The sequence below is a fragment of the Calidris pugnax genome, unplaced genomic scaffold (genome assembly GCF_001431845.1).
Source record: "Calidris pugnax isolate Ruff unplaced genomic scaffold, ASM143184v1 scaffold17, whole genome shotgun sequence".
Taxonomy (NCBI): Eukaryota; Metazoa; Chordata; class Aves; order Charadriiformes; family Scolopacidae; genus Calidris; species Calidris pugnax.
This window is the reverse complement of record NW_015090794.1, coordinates 12,910,206-12,935,308: the sequence shown is the minus strand read 5'-3', so window position 1 is coordinate 12,935,308 and position 25,103 is coordinate 12,910,206. Positions and strand designations below refer to the sequence as shown.

At 52.3% G+C, this 25,103-nt stretch overlaps 1 protein-coding gene and 1 long non-coding RNA gene across 5 annotated transcripts in view; one reads left to right on the top strand and one right to left on the bottom strand.

Moving 5' to 3' along the window:
• The window catches only part of SRL (sarcalumenin), a 25,734-nt gene extending 19,251 nt beyond the window's left edge, over window positions 1-6,483 (top strand). For all 3 annotated transcript variants that reach the window (XM_014936620.1, XM_014936619.1, XM_014936618.1), the window contains 3 exons: window positions 3,208-3,324; window positions 4,026-4,259; window positions 5,461-6,483. In XM_014936620.1, the coding sequence (XP_014792106.1) occupies window positions 3,208-3,324; window positions 4,026-4,259; window positions 5,461-6,272 (1,163 nt within the window). In that variant the 3' untranslated portion in view covers window positions 6,273-6,483. The remainder of the gene's footprint in view (window positions 1-3,207; window positions 3,325-4,025; window positions 4,260-5,460) is intronic.
• A 7,616-nt stretch (window positions 6,484-14,099) lies between these two features.
• On the bottom strand, window positions 14,100-25,074 carry LOC106884723. Of its 2 annotated transcripts, XR_001411274.1 has the most exons (5): window positions 24,578-25,074; window positions 23,104-23,176; window positions 18,266-18,435; window positions 14,825-15,936; window positions 14,100-14,301 (listed from the first exon to the last, which is right to left on the bottom strand). It is a non-coding gene; the product is annotated as an uncharacterized LOC106884723 (long non-coding RNA). The 2 variants fall into 2 exon arrangements; XR_001411275.1 differs by lacking the exons at window positions 14,100-14,301; window positions 14,825-15,936 and adding an exon at window positions 15,952-16,009.
• Between the last annotated feature and the right edge of the window lie 29 nt (window positions 25,075-25,103).

Genomic DNA, 25,103 nt, shown 5'->3' with positions numbered 1-25,103 from the left:
AGGGCTGCCAGGCAGAGCATCCATGGCGTAGGTGTTTGGGGTATGGGGATGGGGTGGCAGCGTGGGCGTCTCCCCAGGTGTTTTAGACTTCCCCCCAACCCCGAGGGCTGCCAGGCAGAGCACCCATGGCGTAGGTGTTTGGGGTACGGGGATGGGGTGGCAGCGTGGGCGATGCTGGGAGAGTCTCCCCAGGTGTTTTAGGTGTCCCCTGGGTGGTTTGAGGACAGAGCAAGACCTTCGTGCCCATGGTTCAGTCTGAACAAGGAAAGAAAGGATGTTTTGCCATGTCCTCCCCATCCTTGGGACAGAGCAGGGGGTGAGCCAACACCAGGCACTTTTGCTGGGCTTGAGGACAGGGAGGGAGAAGACCCCAGCCCAGGATTAATCCTGGCCCTGGAGCAGCAGTGCTCCCACCCAGGGGCAGTTTGGCGTTGCAAGCGACATAGAAAAACCACCCAGAAAGCCATTGCTGAGATAAAAAAAAACCTTTTTGGGTATCCAAATTTTTCCTACCCCCAGAGCTGAACAACCCATACAAAGGCAGGCTCTGCAGAGGGAGACATGGCCTTCCTGGCTGTGTTTGCCAGGTGTTTTTGGGATCCCCACCATGCTCCTAACTGGGCAGTTCAGAGAAGCGGTGATTTAAGCTGCTGTGTTCTAACAAGACCGCAGATGAAGGGGTGCAAGGTCTGAGGACCCCCCAACTCGCAGGCAGGGCCTGATCCTGCTTCTGCGGATGTCACCGGGACGTGTCTGGATTGAGCTGGGATGAGGTTGAACTGGGATGAGCTTGATACCGGGATGAACTTGAGCTGGGATGTGAAGCAGGCTGGGCTGGGAGCGAGCAGCCACAGGGTGGCTGGAGAGAGCCGCCGTGATGGAGCTGCCGCCATCCCTGCCCTGCGGCTGGCAAGGACCGGCTCTTCTCCCCAGCCAGACCATCAAGGTGACCCAAATTGGTGCCCAACAGAGATAGCGTGGGGACATAGCAGGGACAGATGCCAGGCCAGCACCCTCCTGGGTGGGAGGTGCTCTCTGCTCCCCCAGCCCCGCGCTTTGGGCAGTAGCAAGGAGGACCCACGCATGGCCTCACGTCCTCAGAGCTGCTGGTACCTGGAGAGCTGCAAGGATCCGGTGCCTGGCGCTGCCTGCAAAGCCTGTGGGGTGCCAGCACCCCCGTTCCCAAAGCCAGGGGCAGAGGTGGGCTCGAGGAGCTGTTGGTGGGGTTGTGGGGAGGTGAAACGGAGCCGGGGTGCACAGGCTGCCTGTGTTCACACAGCCACGCCTGGCCAGGGACGGGCTTACGAAAGAGCACGCGGGGACCCGCCTCAAACCTCTGGCACAACATCACAGGGGATAATAATAATCATCATCATCCGAAACCCAATTAAAGCCGGGAAGCGAAGAGAGCGGCGGTGATAGAGCGACGCAGAGGAATGATTAATAACGAAAGTCCGAGGTTTCAACATTTGTTTTTGTCCCGTGTGAGAAGCCGATGTTGGATCCCCGCGGCTCGCAGGCAGGGAGCAGGCAGGGAGCGGGCAGGGAGCAGGCAGGGCCATCCCCCTGGCTCAGATGCAGCTGCCCTGCTTTGGGGAGGAGGGTTGGGACATCCCTCATGATGTGGACATCTGGGCCCATGGAGAGATGTCCCCAGGCCATTGCTTTCCCCAGCGGTGACACGGTGGCCGTGCGATGGGCAGATGCAGGCAGGAGGAGGCTGGCACGCTCTGCCCAACTCCTGCATCCGTGATCAGATGGGTTTGGTGTGGACACACCGTGCAGTGTCCTCTAGCACCCTGGGGAGCTGGAGCTCAGCACCACATGGGCTTTGTGGCTCACTCCGCCTGGGAGATGGACCCCCGGTTTGCTGGAAGGCTGATGGCTCCTGCGTGGGAGGCAGCCACTGCAGGGAAAATAGCTCTGCCTTCGGAGAGGAGCCGAAGGGAGGGGGACAAGAGCAGCGTGGGTCCCCCCAGCTGCCAGGGATGGGGAAAGCAAACCCCTCCTGCTGCCACGTCCCTGCCTGGAGCAGATGCCCCAGGGTCTGTGCAGGGTTGGTGCCACGGCAGGGTGGCCACAGCCTGCTCTGCTCTCTGCCATCTGCCACCACAGGTCTCCTGGCACCGTTTCCTGCCCGGGTTCATCTGGCTACATCAGTGATGGTGCACAAACAGGGATGGGGAATGTTCCCACGAACGGGAACTCACTCATCCAGTTTTTACTCCCATTTCTGGCCTGATTTGGGCTTGAGCTGACTAGCAGGCTCCTGGCTGTCCTGGGCACAGCTTGGGGGCTGGCATGGGCCAGGGGCTCCTCTGGCTACGCTGTCTGCCTGCCCAGTGGCCTGAGGGCTGGGAGGGTCGAGCAGTGTGGGCACAGGATGGCTGCAGGGATTGCTCCTGGGGCAGTGACTGCCCATGTCCACGGATCACTGACCTCCCAGACCAGTTGTGTAGCACCAAGACAAGTCCTTATGGGCCATCACCAGCCTCTTGGCAACATCCAGCCACTTGAAAACTGCAGGATGGGGACTGTTCATCCTCCTCCTGCCTTTCCCCAAGCCCAAAGCAGGGCCGTTTGCCCAGCCTGCCCTCCCCACGCAGGGCTGGACCCTCACACCCAGCCCACAGGTAGGCAGGGACCCTCTGCTGGAGCTGGGGGCTGGGAGCCACCACCTCCTGCGAGGTGCGGGTGGAAAGGCAAGGCAGGCAGCCGGCCCCAGGCTCGCACCGCGCTTGCCAAGCACCGCGCCGCAGCGCTGCTCCTCCAGCCACGCCAGCTCCCCTTGCACGAGGCGTTCGCATGTCCCGCGCTTTGTGGCGGCCGCCTTCAAGCCCCCCCTCGCCCCGCAGCCAGCCCCAAACTCACTCTGGCTAAACCACAGCCCAACAAGAGGCAAGGTTTCAAAGACCTCCGAGTCCTCCCACCATCTAAGAAAGGCCAAAAACCTCAGAGAACGACAGACAAGTGAGGTGGGGGTGTCCTGCGGAGCACGGTGGTGTCCCGCTCCCGCAGACACCGGGGCCCGTGGCTGGGCGATGCCTTGGCTGGCGAATGGCTGGCAGCCCCCAAAGAGGGTGGCTGTTTCCCCGGCAGCGCTGCCCGCGCCGCTCAGATGGGATGCTCGTTACAGCTGGGAGTTAATCGCGCGGCGGCGGCGGCTATTGTTTCTTCACTTCCTCTTGTTATTTCCCCTCTCCGCAGATGGGGAGATCACTTCCAAGCCAATGGTGCTATTCCTGGGACCGTGGAGCGTCGGCAAATCCTCCATGATAAACTACCTCCTGGGGCTGGACGACACTCCCTACCAGCTCTACACAGGTACCGCGCTCGCCGCTCCCTCCCTGCTCCACCGAGGGGGCTCTCCCTTCTGCATCCACATGGTCAGTGATTCCTGGCCACGTGTCTTCATCCTCCCCATCCGTAATGGAGGTTGCAATCTGGTCCGTGCCACCCGCCTGCGGTGCCACGTGGAAGGGAGATGTGCCACCCAGCACGGCCCACGGCCTGTCCACCCTCCCTGGGGAGGAGGGGGGCATCTCATCCTGCAGCATCCCCGTCCCACAGCACAGGGCTCACCACCCCTGACCCTGACCATGAGAGCAGTGGTCACATCTCAAGGGCACTTCACCCTTGTCTTCTCCCCTTCCCTCCTCATGTGGAGCCAATTAATTCACCCTCCCAGGACAAAAGCCATTCCCCTTCCCTCCACCTTGCTCCCACGGGTGTCATCTCCCAGCTGAGGGCAGATGTCCATGGCCAGCTCTGCCCTGGGTAATGAGGTGGTTCTCCAGGGCACCTTGTGCTGTCAGGCCACCTCCAGAACAACCAGCCCCTGCAGAAGACAGTCCCGCTCAAGAGGTTTGGCAAGAATTTAATAGCCCCGCTGCTTGCCTTCCCCTAGCATCTCTTGGCAAGCGAGTGATGCTCCTGAGCTCCCTGGCTAGTCCCAGGCCAGCCCTGTCATGGCCATTGCCCGGCATGGATCTCACAGCTCTGCTGCTCCTCTTGTTGCTGGGCAGGAGCAGAACCCACCACCTCCGAATTCACTGTCATCATGCACGGGCCCAAGCTGAAGACCATCGAGGGCATCGTGATGGCTGCCGACAGCGCCCGCTCCTTCTCGCCCCTGGAGAAGTTTGGGCAGAACTTCTTGGAGAAGCTGATAGGGATCGAGGTGCCCCACAAACTGCTGGAGCGAGTCACCTTCGTGGACACGCCGGGCATCATTGAAAACCGCAAGCAGCAAGAACGAGGTAGGGGTTTAAAGGGTTCACCTAAGGGACTCCAGAAAAGATGTCGTAATTATGTGAGGAGACAAAGATGGCTGAAGCACAATGGGGAAGAGCCCTAAGGCTCCAAAAGGGGTCACAGAATCACAGAATCACAGAAACTTCTAGGTTGGAAGGGACCTCAAAGATCATCTTGTCCAACCGTCAACCTCACTGACAAAAATAGACACCCACACAACAAACAAGGAGCATCATCACTAAACCAGAACCTCCCCTGGCGCAACTTGAGGCCATTTCCTCTCGTCCTGTCGCCTGTGACTTGGGAGAAGAGACCGACCCCCACCTCTCTACACCCTCCTTTCAGGGAGTTGGAGAGAGCAATAAGGTCTCCCCTCAGCCTCCTCTTCTCCAGGCTGAACACCCCCAGCTCCCTCAGCCTCTCCTCATAAGACTTGTGCTCCAGACCCCTCACCATCTTTGTTGCCCTTATGGGGCAAAGCCCTTATGGTTGGACTAGATGACCTGAAAGGTCCCTTCCAGCCCAGGCAATTCTATGATTCTATATACTGGTGGGGATGGTGACGTTTGTCTGCCCGTGGCTATGGCAGCAGCAGGTGGGAGCTGGGGAATGTACCCAAGTGTCATCAACTAGAGCAGCCATTTCTGCTGCTTGGAGGTGAGACAGCCAGGCATTTCGGCAAGGGGACTCCTTGGGCTGTCGGTTGTTCTCCTCAGCACAGCATTTAATGCTCCGTTTGTCACCCTGGAAGCCAGGCTTTGCCAACGGCTGGTGCTACAGCAGGGCCTAGAGAAGGACCATCCCCACAGCACCTGGGATGCCAGGAGAGATCAGCAAGGGCTTCTTGACCCGCTTGGTGCCCACTGAGGAAAGGGAGGATGTGGCTGATGTCTGCTCACAGGAGCAGCTGGAGCCTGTGGCCAGCAGCGGGGAGAAAGAAGGTGGGGAGGTGAGGCTGAGGGAGACAGGCAGTCACAGGCCCAGGCACACGGGGATGGGTTTTCATGCCAAGAATCTCTCAAGTGTTTTCAGCACATGAGAAACAGGTTCTGGGCTGCACGGGAAGTCTGCCGTGTCTCTCACACCCTGTCCAACCCAGACAGGGCGTGAGACGTGACAGGCCCAAGGTTTATCTGTCCCTTGGCCTAGAGGGACTCACCCTGCCCTGGCCTTTTCTGCTGGATTTCTCTCTTTCCTCTCCTCAAGGTTACCCGTTCAACGACGTGTGCCAGTGGTTCATCGACAGGGCTGATCTCATCTTCGTTGTCTTTGACCCTACGAAGCTGGATGTGGGGTTGGAGCTGGAGATGCTGTTTCGCCAGCTGAAGGGCCGCGAGTCCCAAATCCGAATCATCTTGAACAAAGCCGACAGCCTGGCCACCCAGGAGCTCATGAGAGTCTATGGCGCCTTATTCTGGAGCTTGGCTCCTCTCATCAACGTCACGGAGCCACCCAGGGTGTACGTTAGCTCCTTCTGGCCCCACGAGTACCATCCAGATACCCACAAAGACCTGTTCCTCAAAGAAGAGATATCGCTCCTGGAAGATCTCAACCAGGTGATTGAGAACAGGATGGAGAATAAGATCGCCTTCATACGCCAGCACGCCATCCGGGTGCGCATCCACGCCCTTTTGGTCGATCGCTATCTACAGACCTACAAGGACAAAATGACCTTCTTTAGCGATGGAGAACTGGTGTTCAGGGACATTGTGGAAGATCCTGACAAGTTCTTTATCTTTAAGTCCATTCTGGCAAAGACCAATGTCAGCAAATTTGACCTCCCCAACCGCGAGGCTTACAAGGACTTCTTTGGCATCAACCCCATCACCAGTTTTAAGCTGCTGTCTCAGCAGTGTTCCTACATGGGAGGGTGTTTCCTAGAGAAGATCGAGAAGGCCATCACTCGCGAGCTTCCCGATCTCTTGGGCAGCATCGGCCTGGGGAAGAAGCCCAACGTTCTCTCCTGCGACGTCACTGGCTGTGGCGAAACCCCAAAGAATCGCTACAAGAAGCCCTAAGGTGTTCTGTAGTACCACCAGCCATCCACGTGTTCCTACCGGTGAATGAGCTTATGTCTTATCTGTCCAAGAAGCCACGGTTTGTTAACCCTTCGAGCGCCACACTGGCAAAAAAGGCTGCTGTACTATGAGGACTTTGAGTCATTGACATCGATGGCAGGGGAAGATGGGTGGGCATAAGAAAGAGAATAAAAACTGTGAATTCCTGACATTTTATCTTTGTTCTTTCAAGTAGAAGGCAATGTTTAAGCTGTAAGTATGAGCAATGCACGGTGAGCTAGAGCTGTAGCTGCTTTTTCACTGGCGCCAAGAGTGTGTGAACAGGAATGTCAACCTCTGCGTCCCCGGAGCCGGCAGGGAGCGAGAAGGAGGGCACGGCGTGAGAGCACAGGGGAGAGCGGTGACACACTAACCCAGGGCATCACTGGGGCATCAAGGGAAAGAGAGGCCAGGTCCCGGCTGTTGTTTTCAAGCATAAACATCCTATAAATCTCTGCAGATATTGACCTTGTTTTTCTTTCTGAGACTTTCAGGTCGCCAAGCGAGTTCTCCTTTCACATAACGGCTGAGCTGAACTTCTGCAGCCTTCACCTGGGTGTTCTCCTTAAGAAAGGGGCTTTAGCAGGGGCATTTGTAGCTCCAGGCAGGTAGCCATGGGCCATGGCAGAGGAAGTGGTGGGCTGGAAAGGAGCTCCCAGCGCTGGCTGAGCTGTGCTGGAGGAGAAGGGCCAGCACCCTGAGTCACATAACCCCATGGAGAGCCGAGAGCAGGTTTTCCTCCCTCTGGACCAGCACAGGGACAGGGCACTTGGTGCCCACGTGTGTCATTAACCTCAAAAACCCACGGTGGCAAGTCAAACCTGCGGATGGGCAGGGCTCCCAGGGTTAAGGGTTTGGCAGTTTGACCTTGTTCAGGTCCATGTTCATGCTTTCCCAGAGTCAGACCCCCGTGGTTTTGTGCTCTGTGGAGGGAGGGAGGCAGGAAGGAGGGTGGGGGTGTCACTAGCTGCATCCTTTTCACCCATCTGCTGACCTGCTCTCCCCAGGACACCCCAGTCAGGTTTCTCTGGCTTGTTTGCCAGACTTCCCCCATTTTAGCCATGATTTTGTTGGCTCTTCTCTGTGCACCAGCAACTCAGTGCTGGGAGGAGAACAAGCATTGCTTTGGAAACACCCGCTCAGGGTGAGGTTCCCCATGGACAGCTGACCTTGAGACCCTGCAGTGAAAGGCAAGGGATTAGGGGTGGCCTTGTCACTTGGCCCTTATGGCCAGCACAGCTGGCTGCCGAGCTGAGCACAAACCAGCCAGGAGACAGATGTTGCCCTGGATGGAGACCAGCACCTTTGAGCCCACCAACAACCTGCTGAACATCCTTTCTCCTTCCTCCTGCCGAATGACCACAGTTAGCGCTGCCCTCCAGGAAACCTGTGGAGCAGAAGGACTTGCCTTCAACAGGAACAAGAAGATGTGGAAGTGCTGGGTGAGACAAGAAAAAGGCAAAAGGAATGAAAGAGGGAAAAAGCAAGCTGGGAACAGAAGGCTGTGTTGTGATGGGAAGGGTGTGAAGGGCAGCGCCCCTCGTCTCCACGTGCCCAACGGGACAAGGGCTATGGCAGAAGGTCCGTGGGAGCTCCACGTCCCCTGGCACTGAGGCCAGGCACTGTGAAGAAGAGGTCACCTTAAGTCCAGGTGAGTTTGGGGGGACACCACCCCAGGAACTTCCATGCTCCTTGCCCTTGCTTCGAGGTAGGACTCTACTTTTGAACTAATGAAGAGGAGACCCAAATCCTCGTCCAAGCCTGGGAAGGGGCACAGCTTGTGCAGAGGGGACTGGAGGTGGGAGTAAAGGCAAGGAGAGCGTCAGAGAAAGAAGCAGCCAGAAGGGCCTGGAGAGAGGTGACGTGGTCTTCACAAGGGCTCAAACCTGCCCCAGAGCTGCTGCCCCCCTCCACTGCTGTTCCTCCTGCTTTCTTATGTAGGATCCCCCTGCTCCTCAGCGTCCCTCTCTCCGTCCCACTCCTCACCCCTCGCTCCGAAACACCAACAGAAACGGGCTAATACTGTCACTGTCCCTGCTGTCACGCTGCGTGTCACTGTCATGGCAAGCAGAGGCCATCAGATGTTTCTCATACCATGCCATCTCCTCCCTTGCTGCCCTGTCACCCCCCAAGAGAAAGCCCCCACCTCCCCACCCCAAGAAGGGGCTCTGACTCTCCCTTACAGCCCCAAAGGCACCGTTGCTCTGCTCTCAGGCCACCCCCATCATTCTCCCTTCTCTGTTCTCCTTTTCTTCTGCTTTATCCTCCAGCACCCATTGCTTCTCCCCCCCACGCCCTGTGCGAAGCCCTGGTGCCCATGTCCCAGGTGGGGCTCCTCTGTGATGGCAAAACCCCTTTTTTCCCCCCAGTATCATACGTTTGGGTTCTCTTTCCAAAGTGATGGGCAGGGGTCCGAAGCCGGGGCTGTTTTCTGCTCCCTGTGACACACAGTGGCTCAGCCCCCGACACTGAGATGCTTTCTCTCCTGTGGATCCAAGTCTCTGCCAGCCCCAAGAGCCCTCCTGTCCACAGCCCAGCCATCTCCGAGCTTTCTTAGGAGACCTCTGGGAAGCTGGGGGTGGAAATGGAGAGCAGGGAGACCTTTTCTTTTTGCCAAGAAACCCCGAATCCCCCCAGCGCCGGGGGTGGGGGTGTGTGAGCATCTCACCTGAGAGCATCACAGGAGGGAGGGAGCTGGGACACGGCCCCACGTAGGTGCCCGTCATCATGTGCATTGGGACAAAACTGTCAGCTTGGACATCAGCCTTGTCGAATAAAACCTGGTATTTTCCAAACACACTCCCTGGAGATGCTTGTTCTGTTTCTCCTGTTGTTGTGGGCGCCAGGGCTGGGGTGGCAGGGGGTGCAGCTGCAGGCAGTGAGCCAGGAGCCCCTGTCCCCTTCCTGGCCTCATACTGGTCCCTCGCATGGGACCTGCTGGCCACACTGGGGACATCTGGTTGCTTTTTCCAACCTGGCAAAGCAAACCCAGCTCCTCCCCGCTGGGACAGGCTTTTGCTGCCACCTGCACCAGGAGATGCTCTTTTAACCCCTCTTTCTGTCTGCCCCCCCGAACACAGTGTGGTCTACCCTCCTCCTCCTCCTCTTCCTCTCCTCGCAGAGGCCTCGCCATGCTGAGAGCTGGGGAGAAAATCCAACCCTCCCTCCACCGTGGGGTCCTCCAGCACGAAGTCAGCTCTGATTCACCCCGCGGGGGCTCTGGGGAGAGGCAGGAGCCACGGGGCCAGTGGCAGCCGTGGGGCCAGTGGCTGAGTCACGGCCATGGGCCCACGCGTGCTGTGGCAGGGGGGATATGCCGTGACTCCGTCTTGGTGTCAGGGTGGGCTCTGGCCGCTCGCAGGGATGCTCTGCACAGTGCACGGCTTCTTCTCCCCCCTCCAGCATCACGGTGACATCCTGCCTTGGGAGAGCCCCGCAGGGATGCCCTGGATGAGCCCCAGAGATGCTGGATGCAGCCTCTGTCCTCTCCCTGGTGGCAAAGGAGCCATAGCTGGGCAGGAGCCGTGCTGCAGACCAGAGCCTGTGTGCCACCCAGCTCCAGGTCCACAACAGAGGGAAGGGGATCAGGGACCATGACAGGGGGCAGGGGTTTGGGGACCGTGGAGGTTTGGGGACCATGGAGGAGGACAGGGGTTTGGGGACCATGGAGGAAAGCAGGGGCTGAGGACCACATCAGAGAGCAAAGGTTCTGGACCATGGAGGGGTCAGTGATCACAGCAGAGGGCAGGGGGACCAGGACCATGGAGGAGGACATTGGGTCCAGGATCACGGAGGAAGACAGGGGTTGAGGACCACTGTAGAGAGCAGAGGGTCTGGACCAGGGAGGAGGGCAAGAGGTCAGAGACCACAGCAGAGGGCAGGGGGACCAGGGCCATAGAGGAGGACAGAGGGTTAAGGGCTGTGGAGGAGGACTGGGGGTCCAGGACTATGAAGGAGGGCAGGGGTTTGAGGACCATGGAGGAAAGCAGGGGCTGAGGACCTCAGCAGAGAGCAAAAGGTTCTGGACCATGGAGGAGGGCGAGGGGTCAGGGGTGGCAAAGGAGCCATAGCTGGGCAGGAGCCTGCTGCAGATCAGAGCCTGTGTGCCACCCGGCTCCAGGTCCACAACAGAGGGAAGGGGGTCAGGGACCATGACAGAGGGCAAGGGTTTGGGGACCATGGAGGAGGACAGGGGTTTGGGGACCATGGAGGAAAGCAGGGGCTGAGGACCACATCAGAGAGCAAAGGTTCTGGACCATGGAGGGGTCAGTGATCACAGCAGAGGGCAGGGGGACCAGGACCATGGAGGAGGACATTGGGTCCAGGATCACGGAGGAAGACAGGGGTTGAGGACCACTGTAGAGAGCAGAGGGTCTGGACCAGGGAGGAGGGCAAGAGGTCAGAGACCACAGCAGAGGGCAGGGGGACCAGGGCCATAGAGGAGGACAGAGGGTTAAGGGCTGTGGAGGAGGACTGGGGGTCCAGGACTATGAAGGAGGGCAGGGGTTTGAGGATCATGGAGGAAAGCAGGGGCTGAGGACCACAGCAGAGAGCAGAGGGTCTGGACCATGGAGGAAGGCAAGGGGTCTGGGACACAGCTGAGGGCAGGGGCTTTGGATCCATGTAGGAGAGCAGGGGGTAAGGGGCCATGGGGTCTTTCACCAACCACCCACCGAGAGGCAGAAGGAGGCACCGCCCCACCAGAGGCTGGAGCTCATGCAAATTGCTGATTATAACCCTACTGCCTGGCCTGTCCGTCTGTCTGTCTGCCTTTCCAACTATCTGCCTCACTCGCTAATCAAAAGAGGTTGTTCCAAGAAAGCTGGAAGAGGAGAAGGAATGTCTCACTCGGCCGTGGCTTCCTTTGGAAAGTCTGGAAAAAACTGTGGCATCTGGCCACGTGTGAAGGTCTGACTGGCGAGGAGCATTTTCCTTCCAAAGCTGCTGTAAAGACGTGAATCATGAGGCGGTAACGCTCCTGGCAGAAAGAAAACCCATTCCACTGCGAGGTGGTGCTGGCGGGGGTTCTGCCGTATCTCTTGGATGGAAAAGACAAACATTTATCTTAGAGTCATCGCTGGGGAAGAGCCGCCGGGGCTGGCGAGAGCCCAGGGGCGGCCGGATCCTGCCTGAGCCAGGGGTGATCCCACCGAGGGGAGCCTCAGGTGGGTTTCCCAAAGGTTTCCCAAAGGTTTCCTGAAGGTTTTCCAAAGCCCAGCGATGGCATTGCCGACATCCAAGCACAAGACAAGGGGGTTGTGCTCCCCTTTGGTTGCCCTCCGCAACCTCGAGCGCCCTGATGGCATCTCTGCATTTCAGGGGTGAAAATATCCCGTATCCCAGCAGCTCGTTTGGGATGGTGTCAATTCGATTTCTGGATTTTACAGAAATGTCACGTCGGACGTTGCAGGGACACGGAGCAGAGGGGTTTTTCTCACTGTGAGAAAAATCAGCCCTTCTTGTGGCAATGAGCCAAACTCCACACCTCTGCAGCCATAAGCACCCCACGGCAGAGCACAGGTCATTGACCACACGTGGGGAATGTGAGGATTCATTGCCCCTTGCATCAGAAAAGGACCTAAAACCTTTGGAAAGGTCTGCTGGGAGCTGGGGGGGAGCCCTAGTGCACCACCATCAGCATGGTGGAGGTCTCCCTGTGCCACCATCCCCATCAAGCCTGTTCCCTGCTATCCCCACACACCCAACACTGGGGACAAAACCTCACCAAACCTTACCCCCAAATGCCCTGTGCTGCAATCATATGTGATTATGGCATTGCTCCCTTCCCAGGTGGCCCCTAAAATCTGCCAGCCCAGTTCTCCACCGTGGAACCGGGGCTGCTGCCCTCCCCGCTGCACCCCCCACACTGGTGGCATCCTGCCCGACTGGCTCAAGCCACGACTTACAGACCCCAGAGCAAACAAAGCCCCTTTTCCTTGCAATTCCCTCCTTTTTGGGGCCTTCAAGGTTCCTGGAGCCCGGAGGTTACCCTGGCTGGCACCATCACCGGGTTACCCTTTGGGCTGGGCTCAGACTTCATCCCCACTTCACTGCTGGCCGTTGGAAGAGTTTCAACAGTGAATTCCTCTGCTAATTACTATACATGATAATCACAGGAGAGGCTGGAGCCCCTCTGCTGGGAGGGGGGGCTGAGAGAGTTGGGGGGGTTCAGCCTGGAGAAGAGAAGGCTCCGGGGAGACCTTCCAGCCCCTTCCAGTCCCTCAAGGGGCTCCAGGAAAGCTGGGGAGGGACTCTGGATGAGGGAGGGGAGCCCTAGGAGGAGGGGGAAGGGTTTGACCCTGCAAGAGGGGAGATGGAGCTGAGCTGTGGGGAAGAACTTGTTTGGTGTGAGGGTGGTGAGAGCCTGGCCCAGGTTGCCCCGAGAAGCTGTGGCTGCCCCATCCCTGGAGGGGTTCAAGGGCAGGGTGGAGGGGGCTTGGAGCAACCTGGTCTGGTGGGAGGTGTCCCTGCCCAGGGCAGGGGGTGGCACTTCATGTTTTTTAAAGTCCCTTCCAACCTGAACGATCCTGTGATTCTATAATATATACCCAGCGCTCCCGCACCGGTTATCTCATTTGGCTGCTCCTTTTCTAACGCGTTCATTAGCGGTCATTTAATTACAGGATGCAAAAACGAGCTGTTCCGAAGTACCGATAGACATATGCAAAACATGCAACCAGCAATTAGCGCTGCTAATGAGAGGGAGACGTGGTGGCAAGAAGAGGAAAAACACAGCAAGGTGGCAGCAAACCCAAGACCCGACCTGGCTCAGCCGGGGAAAGGGGTGCCGGCACCGCGATGACTTCCACACGGGGAAGCCCCTCGCTTCTCCACCGCTCTCCAGTTGCTCTTCGCCTGGAGATGGGAATTAATGGGGCTGAGCATGGGAACTGAGTGCTCCCACAGCCACGGAACACAGCCCCGTGCTTCCCAGTAGCTCTGATTAATTGTTGTTAATATTAAATGAAGCGCTTTTAGGCAGGACGGAGGAGTGTTTAGGCAGAAGCCCAGCTCCTGTGCTACCTGCCATGAAAAAACATTGCAATTAAGCCTTAGTGGAAGGAAATAAGAGTAAACACATCCTCTGTAAGTGGCTTCAGCTTTCCACGGACATCTGTGTCCCACCGTTTCCTCTTCAGCTGGCCCAGCAGCTTCTGTTTTCCCTCTTCCCATGACCCATAACGTTGCTTTTTCTCCTTAGTCCTGCCCGCGGGTCCCAACGGCGGGGGCTCGGGCAGGGAGGAAAGGAGCCCCAGCTGCCTCTGACCCATTGCAACCAATGGAAATTTCATGTCAGCTGCTACTGCCCCAATATATACAGGGTTTAACGACTTGTTTCCACCTTGCAGCAGGTCTGGATGGGCTTTTCAGCAGCTGAGACCTGCTCCTGCTGAAGTCAATGGTGACTGACCTGGGCCAAATGCTCCCGAAGACCCAGCCCTGGCTCTCGATCCCAAGGTCTGAGGCAGAGCTGTATGGACAAGTGCCATCACGGGGCAAAGCAGACCAGGGAGGGGGTTTTTCCATCCTAGGACAGGGCTCTCCCATGGAATTTTCTTCCTGGTTTGTTCTCCCCCAGCAAAGGACAAGGCAGGGTGCTGAGAAAAGTGTGGCCAGTGTCCCCATCCCTTCCACAGCAAGTCCTGAGACCCCTGCCATCACCTGGGAAAAGGGAAAAAAGCCAAGACAAGCCCACATCCCTGGGCTCTGCCGGTGCAGCAGGGAAGGGAAGGGAAAGGCTTTGCTGGGATCATAGTGCTGAGGAGAGGCTTTTTTTTGTTGGTTTGTTGTTTTTTTTTTTTCCCATTGCTTGCAAACATCGTCATCTCGTTTATAAACACAAAATGCCAAAATGTGAGTCAGCTCCGTGGCAGTTTGGCTTCGACACAGAACCCGGCCGATCAGCAGCACTGCTGCAGCTCCCAGAGGTGATTGATTCCTGGTTCAGGGGGGTTCAACAACCCCTCTTCATGGCAGGCAGAATATACTCCTGTGATACGAAAAAAAAATTACTAAAAAAACCCTAAAAAAATTATATATATATTTTTTTCTTTCAATTAATTGCTTCCCATCGATGAGAGGAAACTTTCAGTCTCAGCTAGTGGCCAAACATATAATTTTTTTAGCTTTGACACACATTAGAGAGCAGAAAGAAACACAGACAATAAATGCAGATAATAAACGCAGACGGTATCTTTCTACCAGCAGTAGATTCACACTATATAAAGGTGTTGGTTGTTTTGTTTTTTTAAATAGCTGCTAAATAAGTCTCGTGGCCCAGGGCTGTGATCCAGCACAACAAAAGATCCTGTTCACCGGAGGGAGCAGATCTGAGACCGCCTCAGGAATCTTAATTCCTGAATTTCTCAGCTTTTTTCATTTATTTTTTTTTTTTTTCCAACATAAAGAATCTCGATGAGCCAATTACAGAGATCTTGACATAATGTCATTTTTTTCAATAACAGATGCCATAGTTTAAACTCCACTTTGTAAACGCTCAGGCATGTACTTACGTCTCCACGTGCAAACAGTCCCATGCGGGTCAGCAAAACTGAGCACGTAGATAAAGTTAAGTGCGTGTGAAAAGTGTCTGCAGGATTGAGGCCAGCGATTGCAAAACAGTTTAATCCTCCATTTTCATTCGTTTCTTGAAAAACTTCTGCTGGGGCCTCGAAATCCTTCCTGTTTTGTTGAGCCAAAGGTGATTTTTCTCCCCAGGCGGCCCGAGCTAAAATCTTCCCGCTGGTTTTAAGTTGTCAGGCTTCAAAAATCACATTTCCCCGCTAAGGATGTTCTGTCCTTTTAGTTTAGAGAGCTCAACGTTGACATCTTTGGTGTAAATACAGCTAATTAAAAACAGTTATTATTTGCTGTAAATAAAAGTTGTCCGGCACCACAGTCCGACACCACGGTAGATTTGGCTGCTTTTGCTAAATGAAGCTTTGAGATTGCGCTACGCTCAGAAACACTAAATACAACATTTACAGCCTACTGAGAGGTTTCTTCAGCTGTGTCTGCTGATTGATGTAAGGCTTTATCAAAGGGAGACCTTTTGGAGCGTGGCGTTTGCCAGCTCTTCGCCTGGAGCTGCTGCAGAGCAGGAGGTGGACGGGGGCAGCCCGGCCAGCCCAGGACATCCCTGCCCTCAGCCCCACGCTGCTGCAGCAGCACCCATCGCCACGAGGAGCATCCTTCATTCCTATCAACGGGCAGTTCATTTTTCAGCCCCATATAGTATTTTTAAAATGCCTCAGCCCCCCAAACTCTATGTGTCCATCCTCTCCTAAGGATGCCGAGTGGAGCAGAAGTGGTGGGCTGTGGGCTCAGACCACCTGAAGCTTCGTTCTCTCCGACAGAGAGACATCCACCCACAAAATCATCGCTGCCGTGCGTTGTCTTGCTGGGAAAAAGTCAAGTTGGTGCCGCTGCGTTGCTGCAGTTTCCGTGGTTATCAAGGCAGGTGGCTTGTTTCGGGGAAGGAGGTGGGCTGTGGGATGGTTTGTGGGCCGGATGAGTTTAAGAAGATGCTCATCTCTCCAGAAGCCCTGCCCACGGGTCTGGTTTTCAAGGAGAAGTCCAAGGCTGGGGCAAAGCGATGAACTTGGTGTCTCCTGGTCTAAGCAGGCTGCAGGGAGGAGACAGGGGAAGTCCAAGGCTGAGGCAAAGTGATGAACTTGGTGCCTCCTGGTCTAAGCAGGCTGCGGGGAGGAGACAGGACAGGGTGAAAAATCTGGTTAAAAATCCACACCTCTCCATTCAAGACAAATTGCCGCTAAAGCAGCGTGGCGTGTGCCTTGACTTAGAACCCACCGCGACAAGAAAAGGAAGCAAGAGATCCAGATTAAGGGTAAATCTTTCGTTAAGAGCTCAGATGGTTCAGATAAAAAATAAAACATGGCAATCATTGTTTGGGTTACAATAAAATGGGATTTCACAAATATGCGTTACGACCACAAAAGGAGAATAGAGTATTTTCCCTGCTCTTGCACGGAGCCAAAGCTGAGGACGGAACCGAAGTGAGGGTGGTAAAAGAGGAGAAATGAGCAGGCAGGAAAAAGCCACTTAACACAATAAATCTGCTTCTCGGCCCCCACTTTCCTGTTTTATGGTCGGAGCCTTTTCTCTCTCTGTGGCCACACGCCTTTGCCTCCCGACACCCCCGCAGGAGTGTGTCACATCCCCTGCAGAGGACACGCCAGTGTCATGGACACACCAGGGCATCACAGAATCAAAGAATCATTTCGGTTGGAAGGGACCTTTCAGATCATCGAGTCCAACCATCAACCCAACACTGACAGAAAACCACCACTAAACCCTGGCGTTACAGGGGAGAGGGGACATTTTTCTTGCTACCCTGCAGAAACATCAGCTGAAGACGGTGGAATAACCTTTTTTAATCTTTTCAGCTATGCTTCAGCTTCATGGATTATTTAGAAGCAGGCTCTCCAGGCATCCAGGAGTTTAATACTAATAACCAAGCTGTTTTGATTAGACACATAAGACACACAATCTGCTTGTTTGTCTGTTTGTTTGTTTGGACTGAATACTGAGAGGCAATTTCAGCTCCTTGTTTGGTTTCTTAAGTGTTCTAGGAAATAATTTACCAAATTAACAGACAATATGTGGGACGGTTTCAGGCATGCAGTGATGGGACAGGGTCACACACAGTAGCAGCACAGCAGCCAACGGCACCAAATTCCCTGTCAGAGATGCCCTTTGGTAAATAACTCAGCTCTTTAAATCTACCGACACAACCTCCGAACAGTTCTCACAGGTACCAGTCGCGCAGAGCCTCCGAAAGCTGCAGTTTTGGTGGGAAATAACCCAAAAGCCTCTCATAGGTTACAGGTTTTCCTGGCTGTGTCATGAGGAGTTTAGCCCGCACCAACGAAGCACGAGGGTTATTTGATTTTTGCTTATCAAGTGTGACTGTCAGTCCTCCCAGCACCCAATCCAAGGAGATTCCTGGTTTATAAAAGGATTAAGACCCATCCCTAAATCCTGAATTGCATCTAGCCAATAATTGCTGGATTGTATTCTCTCTCCCTCCACAATCTTTCATTGTGTTTTCTATGCCGTTTCATTTTGTCCCCCAAATCCTCTTTTTAATGAATATTTGCTGTGTTTTCAGTACCCAGGACTGATAGTTCTCCTTTGCTCTGGAAGCGTGCACTTTCTCTTACCTCCAGCAAAAGGTATTTAACGGGTTCCCCTTGTCCAGAAACAGCAGAACCCAGACCTGAGTGACTTCATGTTTTATTTCCACAATGTACTGCAGTTGTCAGGGCAGCAGTGCAGGTAAAAACGACTCAGAGATGTGATAACCATCTCTGCCAAATTGCTGCGCTTTAGTGTTTTCAGCAACATTTTCCTCCCATCTCGTTCCCTGGAAACAGAACTGGGCCCGTGGCAGAGACACGCTCAGCTTTCAACACTCACGGTCCATCAACAGCCTCGCAAAAATCCCAAATACTCAGAGAGCACCAAGCACTCCATAGATACCATTTGAGAGCGTCAAAACGCTAAAATCAATGTAATCTCTTTGTAATTTTTAAGTACTTGAGTCTGAAGCCCCAGCAATAACCTTTTACTGGAGTCTTTTCTTTGTGCAGTGTAAATAAAATCTTTAAGTCATCAAGAGCGAAGTGCAGCAGCCACCGCTTTAGAATGAAACCAGTTTTTAATCAACACAAACACTATATGTATCAGCAGTAGGATCACTGGACTCGTTGGGCCACCCCAATTTCGGTCCCCACACTGATGTAGCAGGGGTCAAATTGCCCTGTATTAGTTTTTCTTCTTTCATCAAAGGCTTAACCCCACTGCCACAGCGATAAATTGAAAGAACGACTGGTTCCTGCGTTTGCAGACAGGAGGAGTGTACTCTTTCCGTGCTTAGAGGACACCAGCATGTAGAAACCATCTTAAATACAAACTAAAAATTGATACAGTACTTTCTCAATGCCTTCCACGTCGTGTGTGTCACATCATTGCTAAATTGCTCAGATGTATCTGCTCTGGTTGGAGTAATAGGGGTCACCTGTACTCCTAGACAGCATCGGAGTTGCAGCCCCGCAGGTGAAACCTCAGGTGCAGCTGAGAAGAATGTTCTCTTCTACACTTCCTGGGGAAAAGAAAAAAAGAAAATCACCAAAAATCCAATATTATAGAATCACAGAATCATTTAGGTTGGAAGGGACCTTTCAGATCACCAAGTCCAACCATCAGTGCAACACTGCCAAACCCACCACTGACCCATGTCCCTCAGCACCACATCTGCCCAGATGTTAAATAACCCCAGGGGTGGTGACTCCACCACTGCCCTGGGCAGCCTCTTCCAAGGCTTCACAACCCTTTGGGTGTAGTTTTTCCCTAATATCCATCCAAAACCTCCCCTGGTGCAACTTGAGGCCATTCCCTCTTGTCCCATCACCTGTTCCTTGGGAGAAGAGATCGACCCCCCCCGGCTACACCCTCCTTTCAGGGAGTTGGAGAGAGTGAGAAGGTCTCCCCTCAGCCTCCTTTTCTCCAGGCGGAACACCCTCAGCTCCCTCAGCCTCTCCTCATAAGACTTATTCTCCAGACCCCTCACCAGCTCCGTTGCCCTTCTCTGGACACACTCAACGTCCCTCCTGTAGTGAGGGGCCTGAAACTGGACACAGTTTCACTAGATTTTATGTTGTGTAATTCCTGCCATAGCCAGGATTTTCCATGGATTTGCAGCAGGTCTTTCTCCCAAACCTGTGGTGTGTGCACAAGGTGATCACATAAACCTGTAATTGCGCCGGTAAATTCTCATCCCCACCTACTTTCGGTTGAATAATCCAAAACACTAAATATAAAATGTGCTGCAATTTGAAACAACACTGATGCAAAGATCAGAAAACAGTAAAATTGTGTGTTGTGATGTTCACACCCACTGCAGAAATGCCAATTTGTCCAAATCTCTTATTGTTTCCTCTATGGCACTGCAGGAAAATCCCGCACCAAGCATCACCCTAGGAGGAAACTCACCTGCAAGATTATATGAACAGTTGAAGCTAGTTTGGTTCTGAATAGTTAAAATAGTTTATTTCTGAGGGTCCTTTTTGTAAGGGAGAACTCTCCTGTCCATAAGCATCTCCCCCAGAAACTGTGCTATGGAGACAGGCTGTCTAAATAAGCAAGTTGTGAGAATATAAAGGTTTAATTTCCTATTTGTCTACAACGTTGGCTTCATAAACCTGATTTTCCAAGATCACAGAAGCTGTGATGTTTTACAGGGAAAGGAGCATATAGGAGACCTTCATGGCTAGAGGGGAACAGGTCACGTTGAGGCATGGGAGACCAGCACAGGGCCACCCTCCTTTTGGAGGAGAGGAAGAAAGTTTCCAGAGAAAGTAAAATACATCTGGACTTTCCCTACAGCAAAGGCTTTTTTTTTTTTTCCCCACTACATATTTTACTGATGCTACATCTGCAAGATAAAAAAAACGGGCAATTTGAGAAGGGGAGAACAGGTGAATTAATGCTATGATTATTTTTCTACTTCTTTGCCTGACTTGGAGCCACAGAAACTCCTCCCTAATTTATATCACATAAGGACTATTTTTATACTCCCCTTTTCACTGCCTTCCACCTACTCACGGAAGTCCCACTGATGACTTTCACAATGTCACTTCCCACTATTTGACTGCAACTGTTGGTCATTTTCACCGTTTTTAGCTATTTTAAGCCATGCTACAGCGCGGCGTTACGGCACGGCAGCGAGAGTGACCCAACTGCAGTTTGGGAACCCTGGATGAGCGCTGCTGTAACTGACGCCGATGGGTGTTTTACAGCTTTTACCCTGTCTTCTTGCCATCATTTTTAACGGCTTAAGAGTTAAAGCTCTAATGGCTTAGAGCTTTAGTGTGGTTGTAGCCTTCCCTTTGTCACCTGAATTTCAATGTCCTGAGAAGCTGCAAGTAGATGGGAGCCTGATGCTTGGCTAGTCTAGGTGACAACAACGACTGTTGCTTGTACAGTTTTTCTCCTGGGGTTCATTTTTTGGTGCTTCCTCACCTAGACAACCCTATTCATAGCAACCTCAACATTCCCATTTCAAGTAAGAAAACGAACTGTTGGTCATTTTCACCGTTTTTAGCTATTTTAAGCCATGCTACAGCGCGGCGTTACGGCACGGCAGCGAGAGTGACCCAACTGCAGTTTGGGAACCCTGGATGAGCGCTGCTGTAACTGATGCTGATGGGTGTTTTACAGCTTTTACCCTGTCTTCTTGCCATCATTTTTAACGGCTTAAGAGTTAAAGCTCTAATGGCTTAGAGCTTTAGTGTGGTTGTAGCCTTCCCTTTGTCACCTGAATTTCAATGTCCTGAGAAGCTGCAAGTAGATGGGAGCCTGATGCTTGGCTAGTCTAGGTGACAACAACGACTGTTGCTTGTACAGTTTTTCTCCTGGGGTTCATTTTTTGGTGCTTCCTCACCTAGACAACCCTATTCATAGCAACCTCAACATTCCCATTTCAAGTAAGAAAATGCCCTTTTTTTCCCCTTATTTTTTTTTTTGTTAAAGAAGTAGAGTGTCATGCAAGTCCTTCCAGCCAGTGTTTGTAGTTACAAAAGCACGTTAGATGGGGCTGTACTTGCAGACAACAGTGGTACTTCCTCCCTTCGGAAGCACCGCAAGTTTCTATTTCAGGCTTTGCTGACTCAAGGGTGAGGTACCCAGGCTGACTCAGCAGCTTGGCAAGCCGGGAGAACTTCTGGTTATGAATGGAATGAGCAATACATTTTAAGTTTGTCTTCATCTCACAGAAACCTATACTTGAGTGAAGCCACCTCCCGGTGGCAGACGTTTTGCCAAAGAAGTGGTACGGTCTGCGTTGCTTTCAGCCACTCGAATGAGAGAACCACAAAAACTCCTGGTCCTACAGGAGACGGCAATTCCCCCTCAGCTGGGCCAGGTTTTATCCTCCCCCTTGAGGTCCAGCTCACACAAGAAGATCTTCTACTGCTAAGTCGCTTATTTGACCTGTGCATCTCACCCGGGATATGAAATCGCGTGAGGAATATGAAGCTTGAACTGCGATTTCAGAAAGATGAAAACACAGAACACAAACCCAGCCTGGCTGCCCCGAGGAAGCAAGAAGAAGGCACCGCTTAACACGGCTTCCGTGGCTACGTATGGAGAAGATGTCAAAGGCAGTCCTTGTGCTCTCCTTTTATGGAAGACTGACATAAGCATCCCGATACTTTTCTAATTTTAAAAACCACAGAGGAGTAAAAATCCTCAAAAATATTTCCTAATGTGTACTTGTTGGTCTGTGAACAGAAGTCAGAAAAGTTGTTGGTTTTTTTAAATCCGTAACACGAGTTCTTTCATCGAGAGGTTACCAGGATTCCAAACAAAGCTCATAACGAATGCCACACATACCAGCAGGGATGCAGACACGGGAGTTGGTCAGAAAAGTGAGATCCTGCCATTTATTAAGGTAAGAAAGCAGGGAATGGGGCATCTGGGCTGTCTCACTTGAGCTTTTCTGTCTTTGGATGGACGAAACAGGTTTTAACATGTTTTCCTCCAATATCTCTACTGCCTCCAGAGCCAGACGGGATGATCAGTCTCCACCCATGGCATCCACGATGCCTTTTCTTTCAGGCTGCAGTTTTCCTTTGACAGCATACGATAAAAACACAGATTCTAAGCAGCATTCCTCCCCCCCAACTACACCGGCATTAATATTCGCTGTTGTTCCAGCCAGCCGTTCCTGTTTCATTTCTTCTGCCTCGTGAAGGCGGTTTGTGAAGTCTAAAAAAGCATCGTGTGGGTTGTCACATCTCAGAACCCCCCCCTCAAGAGTTCCGCACAGCTCCATCAAACAAGTGGTGAAGTACAATATTATGAACGTCAAACAAAAGCTAATCATCGGAGCTGACAAAGCTGTGCCTCTGAGAAGGGAAGTAAATTCAATTCTATAGACTAAATACATATATTTAGTGGCATGAACCTAAAAGAAATGTGGAAGTAGGATACGCGTTTGCCCAGCTATTGCACTGGGAAGTCTTTCCTCTGGCTCAGTCTCTGAGAAAGGAAACCAGTCATAGAGTATTTTGGAAGGGCAGTCAGAGCTCCCTGCAGGAAAACAGCACAACCCAAAGCTACCCAACACTGAAACAAACCCAAATGGACTCAAAATCAACACGGCGTGGTAGCTCCCAGCTCTACCAAGGTGGTTGATAAGAAAGTGACTGGGAGAAAGCACCTTCCTGAAAGGATGCTACAAACACTGCCCAGGCAGACGCTGCCTTAGAGGGACACGCTGACTCTATCACATTCCAAGGGGTTAAACTCAGGATAAAAACAAATCAGAAGGCACAGGGGGAAATAAATGGGTACAACTTCAAACCACTTCTTGCCCTCTTAAGACAAATTCTACTCACACTTGAAATAAATACAAGCATCACTGGCATCTCTCAATTACTGCTTACGCGTATTTAATCTGCTTCTTGAATTCAGCGGAGAAAAATCTTCACAATAAAAGCAGGGTGAAAGTGACATAAAACCCGATATTAAAAATTCCCTCTTTCAGGAGGCAGCACTAGGTTTTTCCCCACACAGCGTATGTTTCCACAGAAGTGGGTAAGGACAGAGGAAGCCGGGGAACGGCCGGACTGGGGAGCGTTGGGCGACTGTTTCACCCAAAGATCAAAAGGAGGAGCAGGACGGGAGCCCACGAGTAACGAACCCGGTGGGGGCTTCCCCGGGGGAGAAAGGATTTGGAACAATCTGGAAATCACCATCTGAAGCTTACCTAAGGAGGGATTGGACAAGTCAGATGTCTTCTTCAGTCCCGTTTCACCATCCTTCACACCAGTAAATGAGAGCTGGGAAAGAGGAGACTACTCATTAGCCGAGATCAAAAGCAGTCTCTGACCAGTAAGCCAGACAAAATTTGGGATCATGTGGGTCCCTCAGTCAAAGCTTGTGATGTAGCCAGTATCTTTGATGTGACTCTGGTTGTTCTAAGAATGTACAAAGTCCTGCTTCATTGAGGACAGGGGGAACAAGACATGCTTAAATCACTCCTCAGCCTGCACTGCCTCACAGCTTTATTTTGAATGAAGGTATGGTCATTTTAGATGAAAATTGAATCAAAGCCTACCCGAGCGATTTTCAGTAATAAATACCAGCTCCAAGGGCCTCAACTTTTACTACACTCTAGACAAACAATGTTTTATTTACCGCCCATGCACTCCTAATCATGCCAGACCAAAGGAACTGAATGAACTCATGGCTTTGTTGATACCAGAGGGAGTATTCACATCTTCAACTGGAGAAAAATGTAACCTGGTGTTCTTTTCAACGACATCCTGATTGACTTAGAAATAATAAGGGCTTAAATTATTTCCTGTTTCCCTCCCCAGATTTTAGCTCTTTGTAGTTTTTACCCTTTTTTGGAGGGGTGTTAAGGAAACACAGCTGACCCAGAGTGGCAGCTGAGTAAGGATATCATGAGCAGTAATAAGCCAATATGATCATAATGCAGGGTTAAAGAAAATATGCTGGATTTTTAGTGCCTCTTACGTCTCAAAGTTCAAATCTCTGCAACAGCGTAAGCCTTACAGGTTTACATAACAAAGTTAAAAAAAACCAGGTAATTTTACCTGAAATTCTTTGCCCTTGAGGCAAAAAACTTTCTTCCTTTTCCCACCGTATTTTTACAATATCTTTGATTCCTCGGGAGTTGTCGCACTTATTTAATCCTCCAGATTAAATAAACGCATCATCCTTTATGAAGTGAAAATGTAACTTAAAAGTACATTTAGATGAATCAATAGAAAGGTCGCAAAGAAGTCTTAGTAAATTTATCAATTAATAGCCCAAGCCCAGGAGGCCATCCCTCCCTTCCGCTCTCACAGCTCAGGGATATGTTTCTTCCCAACGATGTTTATGCCAGAGCGGCACGGAAAGCAGCACTCGCTATCAAATATTGATCAGCCGAGCCATTAGTCGGAATTCGAGAGACGGCTTTGTCATAGCAAAACCAAAACAATTATCACCGTTGACTGGAATTTTTTATTATGGATTGTTTTGGCGTTTGAGTACATCAGGAAATACAGATTTTTTTTTTCCAAAAGAATTAATAAAAACACATTTTACAGGACGGTTACTGCGCATCAAGTAAAGGAAACGGGGAAAGAAAATGCAGGTTTCAGTTCCAGTAACTGTGTGGCCATGTATTTACTATTTAAAAAAAAAAAAAAAAAAGGTATATTTTACTGAACTGTGCTGTCTTCAGAGGGGAAGGGACTCGCTGCTGGAAGAAGGACAGCTGGAGTTTAGCACTTTGGGGGCATCCAGCTGGGAAAAGCTCACCTGGAAAAGAGTAAATGGGATTTGTGGAAGGAGAGAGGCTCAGCAGGGCCTGGGAAGAAACAGGGAGAAAGACTGAGAAGGTGGTGGGACTGTCACCCGTGGGGAACGGGATGGAGGGCCGGGGAGAAGCCGGAGGGAGCCCAGAGGAACCCAGCGAAGGAGGGAACGATAACGGGCCCTCTGGGAGGAAGAGATAATAAAAACTGAGGGAGCGGTGCCGGCCAGATAGCGTCGCTTATAAACAAGGTGGGAAGAGATGCAAGGAGGAAAATAAATAAATAAAAATAATCATAAAAAAAGCCCCGCCAGCGAGTTTCCAGCAGGCTGCGGAGAGCTTAAATTGTTTGCCCAAGTGCCTGTTGTTTGCGCATGGCAAATGTCCGCCGTGCCAGCGGCCGCCGTTCCCTGTGTCCCGTCCCCCCCCACCCCTTCCAC